Source organism: Priapulus caudatus, unplaced genomic scaffold, assembly GCF_000485595.1.
Source record: "Priapulus caudatus unplaced genomic scaffold, Priapulus_caudatus-5.0.1 Scaffold1301, whole genome shotgun sequence".
In the NCBI taxonomy this organism is placed as follows: Eukaryota; Metazoa; Priapulida; class Priapulimorpha; order Priapulimorphida; family Priapulidae; genus Priapulus; species Priapulus caudatus.
In genome coordinates, this window is record NW_014578362.1 from 12,528 (window position 1) to 22,529 (window position 10,002).

At 39.4% G+C, this 10,002-nt stretch overlaps 2 protein-coding genes across 4 annotated transcripts in view; both read left to right on the top strand.

Annotated features, from left to right (window-relative positions):
• The window catches only part of LOC106816155 (heat shock protein 83-like), a gene marked incomplete in the record, with an annotated part of 16,592 nt that extends 8,407 nt beyond the window's left edge, over window positions 1-8,185 (top strand). The window contains 1 exon segment of the mRNA XM_014820712.1: window positions 7,470-8,185. Coding sequence (XP_014676198.1) covers window positions 7,470-7,910 — 441 coding nt within the window.
• LOC106816156 (centrosomal protein of 19 kDa-like) lies at window positions 81-7,063 on the top strand. Of its 3 annotated transcripts, none has more exons than XM_014820713.1 (5): window positions 81-181; window positions 4,028-4,177; window positions 4,688-4,842; window positions 5,220-5,340; window positions 5,647-7,063. In XM_014820713.1, exons 2-5 carry the CDS (start codon window positions 4,087-4,089, stop codon window positions 5,766-5,768), a joined length of 489 nt encoding a protein of 162 aa, XP_014676199.1. In that variant the 5' UTR covers window positions 81-181; window positions 4,028-4,086; the 3' UTR covers window positions 5,769-7,063. The 3 variants fall into 3 exon arrangements, with proteins under 3 accessions (XP_014676199.1, XP_014676200.1, XP_014676201.1); XM_014820714.1 differs by lacking the exon at window positions 81-181 and adding an exon at window positions 2,219-2,370; XM_014820715.1 differs by lacking the exon at window positions 81-181 and adding an exon at window positions 3,574-3,592.
• Window positions 8,186-10,002: the final 1,817 nt, after the last annotated feature.

Here is a 10,002-nt window from a genome sequence, read left to right on the forward strand (position 1 = left end):
GGGTTAGGGTTAGGGTTAGGGTTTTTTTTTTTTTAAGTGCCTAGTAGTCATATCATATCGCACCTATCTGCCGGGTGCAGAATTGAGCCAGAGCGAGAGCGCCATCTGTCGTGGAGTTTGGCATAGTGGCAGCCATAGGTGGCAGCACTGTTTGTTATGATCGTGGACGAGAAATCGTAACGTAATACATTTTACAGAATAATGAGATGTAACTTGTAACCCAATACAAGATTGTAAAGAGTAGACTCTTGTGTCGTGATACGTTATTTTATCTATTCAAGCCTACATAGAACCAGATAATACGCTAGTACTACAGCCTAGGATTTCTTCTCGTATCGTATATACTAATTACTATAATCTCCTGATAATATATTGTCCCACTCTTGACAGTCTTGTAATACACAAGGCAGTTCTGGTCACAGGCACAGGCACTTGGACCGTTTCAATAATAAAATGATGGTTAATAAATACAACTTGTCAGTACTACTAGTAGTAGTACTACAGTACCAGCAATAGTCTTAATGTTTGATTTGACCTAACAACTTCACTTCAACACCGTTAAATACACCGATGGCGATGCAACACATAGCCCGCACGCCATTGTGCATGCACAAATACACAGTACTGTCAGTAGGTTAGAGTACCTACTGTGTATTTGTGCATGCACAATGGCGTGCGGGCTATGTGTTGCATCGGTGTATTTAACGGTGTTGAAGTGAAGTTATTAGGTCAAATCAAACATTAAGACTATTGCTGGTACTGCAGTAGTACTGACAAGTTGTATTTATTAACCATCATTTTATTATTGAAACGGTCCAAGTGCCTGTGGTCACAGGCACTTGTAGCCCGACCAGGCTGTTCGACGGATTGTCTATACTATAGGGTATTCTAACCCTAGCAATACCGTTTCTTGGAGCTAAGGCACTTGAAGCGTTTCAACTGTAAACAGGGTGTTGCTATCCCCCGGGCGTGGAGCATCATGATGCAAAAACTCTAACCCTAACCCTAACCCTAACCCTAATCCTAACCCTAACCCTAACCCAGACCATAACCCTAACCCTAACCCTAACCTAATACTAATACTAATACCGGTACTAGTGCTGCCACGTTGCGGTGTCCCTCCACGCCCGGGGGATAGCATTACCCCTGTAAACACACGCCGCCGCCATTGCGCGCACACTGACACATAAATATATATTTATGTGTCAGTGTGCGCGCAATGGCGGCGGCGTGTGTTTACAATTGAAACGCTTCAAGTGCCTGTGGTTCTGGTGAAGGTGCGAGGATATTCTGGGAATGTAAACTTTCATCTCTTCTGAGGGGAAATTAGACAACGGCGGTAGGCCTAATGGCCAGTTTGGGGAATGATGGATGATGGAACGCGCATGATGGATTCAAAGAAGCCCAATACTGGCAGTGCCAGTATAGTGGTGATACTCCATTAGGGCAGATGGGGTCGTTGTCGTATCACTATCAGGTACTACAGATATGTACCCGAGGTAGTTTTAGGTTGTTTAGTATTGTGTATACATATATGTACCTCGGGTACATATCTGTAGTACCTGATACGACAACGACCCCTTGAGCTCCATTAGGAATGTTCCCAACTTCAATGTCATTAATGGTCATAATAACATATATATATTTGGTCATGGGCATATATTAGTTTGTTGTTTAATTGAGCGTTAACCCCGGGGGGTGGGCGAAGGCACTGATTGTTACAGTTGCGTGGGCATGTTTATTGCTGTATAGTGTATATGTAGGGGTGGCCACCGCTGGTATGAGGGCGCGACAGCAAAACTTTCCCGGAATCAAGGAAAAAGCTGCAATCGGGAATGACACACGTGTGCCGGCACGCAAAAAGAAACGTTGCTGAGAATTTCATTACGATTTTCCATGTATATAGTCAGAAGCACGTGGTGGTCTATTTATTTTTGGATTGACACTATTTTGACAACGGCGTAAATACACGAACATTTTCACAACGGCGTTGTTAAATTTGACAACGGTGGTGCGCCGCAGTGCCTTCTATGTAGAAGAAACTTTGTAGTAAGGCCAGCTACTGTACTACTATTACTAGTAGTTCACTACTTGCCCGGCCCACTAGCACTGTACTGTACAAACCTAGTCCCTATAGCTATGTATGGGCTTGGTGTTAGGAGTAGCTCTACCCGTGTGCCCCGTTCGTTTTGTTTCAGACGTAAGCCTTCCGCACGTCTGTTGGTGTTGCGGAGAGTTGGGCTACTTGGGTATAGAGCTGAGTTTGGATTAGCTCTAGAACTATAGCCCCCCTCCGCTCTGCCGCAGGCTGCATCCTGCGGCAGATCGGAGGGCTATATAGTTCTAGAGCTAGGTTTGGATAGGATATGGGTAAGTTTAGGATTAGGGGCTTAGGAACAGAGTAATATTGATGATGATTTACTTATTGCTGCCCCAAAATAACCTTATAGAAAATTAGAGGTACATTGCAGACTAGATTACGTAATCGTTATTAGTCAAGGCCTTATAATTCAAACGTCGACATAGTTGAGAATAGTTCTGTAGGCGTAGTCCCTTCACTTCCACTACAGGTGTGTGGAAGGTTTGCATCTATCGCAGTGCGAAGGGGTATGCAGGTAGAGCTAATTCAACAACATTTAGAGTAGGCCCATTGTATGCGATTATAAGACAGTACTGGGGTAATTAACAATCTCCATCTCCTGTATATGTACATAATCTGAATTACCATTAAGTATTTACTATTTTGTCTAATTTCACTCTTGCCAGTGCTGATACTAATGGTAAATACACCTTGTAATACAATACTAGTATATATATATCATATGTTTTGTAAGGCAACCCACATTTCTATAAGACAAGACTACTTGTTTGGCAGATATGCAAGGCACTTATACATGCCAGAGAGGGTTTACTACTGTAATACTGTAAAATGTCCATAGAAGGTCCACCTTTTCTAACTATAATGATGCTTAATACTTCAGCAGTGGCTCACAACAAACCAAACCAAATGCTACTTATTTCTATCGGCTAGTGACATTTCGAAAATTTACCAGTAGATGGCACCCATAGACACTTGGCCTGAATAAGTGTGACACAAAAACTAATTTAAAATACTTGAAGTGTATATACGTACGTGACTTTAAGGAAACTTGCCAGCGATGTGATGTAAATTTCTGACAAGTTTGACACACCGACACAGTTTGTCAGACACTGTCTAAATCACTTGGCAGAATTGCATGATATTTTCACAAAACCAATCCATACCAATCCATCCAGTTTTCATCCATACTAGCTGTCTATAAGGTATCTATCTATCTTACACACACAATGCAGATCAGAACACTAATATTAAATATCACCCCAAAAAATAAGAAAATAGCTTTTTTACTAGGACAAGATGTGAACAATTGGTGGAAGGCTACAGTTACGTTCCACCTGTAACACAACTGGCAGAGTGCTTACATGTTGTCTATAGATTTGTTCATAGTAATACTGATCAAAATTCCCATTTTGCCAAAGTATTAACCAAAAGTGCCAAAGTATTACTAATTACCCATAGAATGAACATGGAACATGGAGAATGAAAACAAAGGTCAGGAGTATACAATTTCAAAGCAAACAAAGCAATATACATAGAATTATATAAATTTTCACCATGAAATCATAACAACACCAACTGGATTTTAAACAAGTGGCTGTTTCTGTTTTATATCGATACAACTGATCTCTATAATATATTTATATAATAGAGATCAGTGATTGATACGCATACAGCCACTTGTTTAGATTGCAGCGAATACCGCTATAATTTCATGGTCGCAATGTGTACAATTATATATTGAGTATATTAAATAGATATGTTCGTGATTTTGCCAGTCCTGGATTCCACATCGCTCACAACTGCAAGCCATTTATATAATACGTGCTACAGTGTGAGTTCGTAATGCTAAATAAGCAAAATTACTGGCTTAAGCGAGCATGTTACTCAACAAATAATAACAAGTTACTTTATGTGATTCGTGTTTAGAAGAGCTCATCATGGGACTTAAAGCTCTGCATGTGTGAACCGAGTTGGACGTGACGTGAATGGATGAAAAGGGAGATGTCACTCTACAAAAATGTGGAGTGCGATTTAAACCGCCAACTCTCGTCATTGTGTATGCACATAATGACACAGGTAACGTTGAATTCTCAAGAGATCAACCATGTTCGTAATTTCCCCCTCTGTTAGAACAAGATAACCACGTTACCCCAGATATTGGTGGAATGGTGCTTGGTTGATTATGATCAGCAAAGTTGCACGTGTTTCACGCTTTCATACCCAAAACTGTTTGTTGCCGTACATTGTTTTTAGAACGTTGTCTCACATATAGAGCTCCCTTTTAATCATGCTGATAGGTCCGTTGTAAAATTATATAACATATTGTGTAACTGTGTTTGGTACCAACAGTAACTTATGACAATCCATAGGATAGAGTTGTATGAAATGATAAATATTGGATAACAAAAACTAATGATGTAAGGTTTTGATAAAGTGAAAGTATAAGTAACTGCCAATTTCCACATAAGTGCATATATATATATATATAATATTTGTTCAAATATTCAGTTAAGCATGCTTATTTTCTGCACATAAAATTTCTTTATTACATGATGGAAAAAATTTAAAATTTAGTAAATTTTTAAGGTAAGCTACGCAAACGATCTATGCCAGTACGTTTGCTGAAACAAGAGTCGAAGGTTTCGCAAGTTGCGGAGGAACTTTGTCAACATCCCAAACATGGAATGTACTTGAAGAAAATACCTCTGTGGCAGTTGGAAAAGATGCTGTGCCTTATGCAGGTAAAGGATATTGTCGTTAAAAGGGATATATAAAAAGAATAATTATCTTGTGCTCAGCATTAGCACTATAGTTTTTAGTTGACCGTTGAGCCATCTGGAGATGATGTAGAAACATTGCTGAACGGTGGTTCTTACTTGATGACCCCAATGACATAATCATACCGACTACGATCACCCTAAGTACCAATAATTAGTGACAGTCTCGTACATTATATAAGTAAATAGTCTTTTGTGCAACTTAAATCAGTTTTAGCTAATTTTCGTCAATAGATGGCACTAGTAGTTTAGTGAACAGGTATATATCGCACCTGTCTTCACGTGTGAAGCTCTATTTCACGATACAACCGACTGACATTCTACCATCATTTCTCTTTCAGAATAAGTTGAAAGGTTTAAGCCTTGATGAAAGCCTTGAAGCGACAACTCAAGAATATTCAATAAATGCAAATGAGGATTTGAATAAACTGGATGATGAAGCACTTGAAAAGAAAAAAACTGGTATGAAAACTTATAAAGCTACTATGAGAGGCTGGTGCTCTTAACTGGTCTGTGTGTGAAGGTAGTTTTAAAATAAATTCATCATTTAAGTAAAATTTGTGTAATATATGGTCAAAAAAGTATAAAAGGGTCACTCAAAAGAAATTCTTAGTGCACTTTAAAGGCATGTGTCTGTTCTATACAGATTTCCTCTAACACAGGTTTGATTCTTTAGATAAATATAGATGATGTCCCATGTCCTCTTTCATCTCCAGCCAGACAGTCATACCCATTATACTGCATTACATAGTTGTTTGTATATTTCAGTCATGAGTGAGAGTTTTGAAAAGAACAGGAAAAAGCCGGGTGACTTGGACTATGTCTATGACATAGAGGTGGATTTCAACTCTGTAAATGCTTCTGGTCAGAGTGAGTGGGACAGTGATTGACATTGCTAACAAGACGAAGATTATGTTCTTTGAGATGTTTTATATAATGATGAAAAAGTTTAAGTAGCATTGTGAACTAAGAGCCAGCCGACTTGTAATGTATTTGTTGTTGACGGCTGATGAAGTGGTGAAATGTTATTAAATTAGGTATGTATTGCCCCACTTCCACACCCACTGTTAAAATTATTTTAGGTTAGTGAAGCCAGTTTTTTATATATTGCATATGTTTCCCTGGTGGACGTCTTACATGGACATAATTACCAGCACTTTGAGCATTTCCCAGAAGATTGTGCAGTCTTGGCATTAGAATTCCAGACTATTAAATGTGACAAATTTAGACCACCCAAAAATTCACTAGCAATGCCACGATAAGGTACAATTAGTACATTGTATGACTAAGTAAGAACAACAGAATGTGAGATGGATCCATATTTCTATTGTTCTGTGAATATTCCGAAAGTTATGTTCATATTATATGGTACATGTAAAAGTAGGTTATAAAATAACACATATTCCACACCACTGCATGGTACACACTACAAAAAAATACTTATAGATTTGCTGCGAAATGCTATGGAACTTTTATTCACATCGACTCGTTATGTGTTCGAAGATATGCTCACCTAATCAGTATTAATGGCTCGTAAGCACTGATGCTCGTATAGTTAATTAAGGCAGTCGTCACCAAATTGAATATCTGTATTATGTTTATAGTAGTTTCTATCGAATCTAGAAATTCTTTCTATTCAAAGTAATGCACACATTTGCACGGCTTTCTCTGCCAAAAATTACGGGTAAGCAACTAACGTGCTCGAAAATCCTAGAGTGTAGATTGTGTAGTGCCAACACCGTTGTCTGGACTCCATCATTGCTGTAGACATTCAATGCTTATATGATCTATAACCATTTCAGGAGATGTTGAGGATTGGAAATATTCACAGGCGATGTTTTGTTGATTTTGGAAGAGGGGTGTATTTAGCAATGTATTCACACATGAGATGTTGTGGCGGTTGGTTTTGGGGGTGACACCGGAAACTGAAGCCTTTTTTAATGCTGTGAATTGTTTTAGATTGCGCATGTTTTACACCCAAAGAATTCGTGTTTTGCATGTAAATGCGTTTATACGTGTAACTTTGTTTGCGTTCGGGTGATTCATGATATTTATGGCTACAACATTTAATTATCTTCTAACATGCTGAGTAGATGCATGAGTATAGTTCCCCTGTTTAATAAAATTGTAAAAAGCAAGGTCAGAAAAAGAATTTAATAGCTAATTATATAAATTACAAAAAATATATGAAATCGTTTTACTTTCGAATTTGTGTTACAAAATATTGATGAAAGCAGATTTGACTGAACTTAAATTCTGAAAAGTTATTTTGTACCTAAATAGATGGTGGGTCTAAAGCAGTTTCTAGGGGGTCAGGTTCCGCGTTTAAGGACAGCGTACACACGCACGTACGCACGCACGCTAACACAAGTGTTCTTCTTCCTCCTCTCGTCTTATCTCTGTTTCTCAGTATCTATTGTCATTCTCGCGACAAGTGTGGGCAGTGTAGCGCATATTCCATAACCTTCTCGTAGTCGCTATGCGACCGTGAATGAGGAGACAGACCATGCGGCGCACAGTTTCTTTTATATATAAAGTGGAGTTTTTTGTTGGAACAGAATATGCCAGTGATATGTCTGTCTTTTTTCTAGGTTGTTGTATCGAACAGGCTAGTCAGTTCGCCCTGCTGCATCGTCACTAGTCAGTACGGCTGGTCGGCCAACATGGAGCGCATCATGAAAGCACAGGCCTTGCGTGACACGTCAACGATGGGTTACATGGCAGCTAAGAAGCACCTCGAAGTCAACCCAGATCATCCGATTGTCGAAACCCTCAAGAAGAAGGTTGACGCCGATAGGAACGACAAGGCTGTGAAGGATCTGGTCATGCTGCTGTTCGAAACATCGCTGCTGACATCCGGTTTCACGCTAGAGGACCCAGCAAGCCACGCCGCCAGAATTCACCGCATGATCAACTTGGGACTGGGAATCGACGAGGAGGACATCCCGATTGGTCCCGATGTGCCAACAGATGATATGCCCCCATTGGAGGGAGAAGATGAGGATATGTCAAGAATGGAAGAAGTAGATTAAGCCTCAACGTCTGTCATCATCAATTCCTTCGATCTTTCGTGGAGCGTTACTTTGTTTGAATGTGTAAATTCAAATTTCCGATTGTTGTAAATATTATAGCTTGAAGTGTCATCTCATGCCGTCTGTTTTCAGATAGGTTGCAAGTTTGTGTTATGTTTTTTGCAACATTGCTGCATCATGTAACTACTTGAACACTGGTCAATTATACAAGTATTTTTAGCACCTTGTATCTATCTGAAGATGTCATTCTGAATAAACGTAATTGGTTCGCAATATCTGCCTTCGTTTTGCTTCTACATTATCTGTATTTGGGTTCATGTTATTAACTGATTGACTGTAACGAGATATCAAGAATGTTATTGAACATGTTGAATGAAATATTGCTTCTTTCCTTCTGCTATTGTGTTTTCTATTAATATCCTGGTCTCCCTTGATTCTGCTTTAATATCATGCTTTAATGGGAGGAATGTGAACCCGTTGCACACGGTTTAAACTGATTATTTATTTAAAAAAATTCACTTCATGGGGAAATGAAACTGACTGAAATCGATCCATAATTGTAAAGTTATGACAATAGGTGGCGCCTTTTGGCTAGCATAGTGGCAAACTGCATGCAGCGCTCCCTGCCCACACTCAGGATAATAGTAATCAGTAGTAGTCGTAATTCTCAATCAGTAGAATTGAGGCAGAAGGCAGAAAGGTTCGATATGATATGACTACTAGGCACTTTAATAAAAAAAAAAATTTTTTAGAGTTAGGGTTAGGTTTTTTTTTTGAATGTTCCAATCAATGTCATTAATGGTCATAATAACATATATTATATTTGGTCGGATGCGGGCGATCATATGTGGAGTGTTGCTGTTTGAATACTCGTGCGCTTAAGCCCGCGTGGGGGTGGTGGGCGCAAAGTATGCGACTGAATTGAAGTTACAGTTGCGTGGATGTTTTATTGCGTATAGTTATAATGTAGGGGTGGCCACTGCTGGTATGAGGCGCGGACAGCAAAACTTTCCCCGAATCAGGAAAAAGCTGCAATCGGAATGACACACGAGTGCCGCGCACGCAAAAAGAAACGGTTGCCTGAGAATTCATTACGATTTCCATGTATATAGTTCAGAAGCACGTGGTGTCTATTTATTTTTGGATTGCACTTTTTGAGCAACGCGCGGGTAATAACGAACATTTTCACAACGGCGTTGTGCTTAAATTGATGTAAGTGGCCGTTCTACTAGAAGAACTTTGTAGTTAAGGCAGCTACTGCTACTACTATTACTAGTAGTTCACTACTTGCCTGGCCCACTAGCACTGTTACTGTACAAACCTAGTCGCCTATAGCTATGTATGGGCTTGGTGTTTAGGAGTAGCTCGTACCCGTGTTTCCCCGTTCGTTTTGTTTCAGACGTAAGCCTTCCGCACGTCTGTTGGTGTTGCGGAGAGTTGGGGCTACTTGGGTATAGAGCTGGTTTGGATTAGCTCTAGTAACTATTAGCCCCCTCCGCTCTGCCGCAGCTGCCATCCTGGCGGTAGATCGGAGGGTATAGTTCTAGAGCTAGGTTTGGATAGGATATGGGTAAGTTTAGATTAGGGGCTTAGGAACAGAGTAATATTGATGATGATTTACTTATTGCTGCCCAAAAATAACCTTATACGAAAATTAGAGGTACATTGCAGACTAGATTACGTAATCTTATTAGTCAAGCCTTATAATTCAAACGTCGACATAGTTGAGAATAGTTCTGTAGCGTAGTCCCTTCACTTCCACTACAGGTGTGTGGAAGGTTTGCATCCTATCGCAGTGCGAAGGGTATGCAGGTAGAGCTAATTCAACAACATTTAGAGTAGGCCCATTGTATGCGATTATAAGACAGTACTGCGGTAATTAACAATCTCCATCTCCTGTATATGTACATAATCTGAATTACCATTAAGTATTTACTATTTTGTCTAATTTCACTCTTGCCAGTGCTGTACTAATGGTAAATACACCTTGTAATACAATACTAGTATATATATATCATATGTTTTGTAAGGCAACCCACATTTCTATAAGACAAGACTACTTGTTTGGCAGATATGCAAGGCACTTATACAT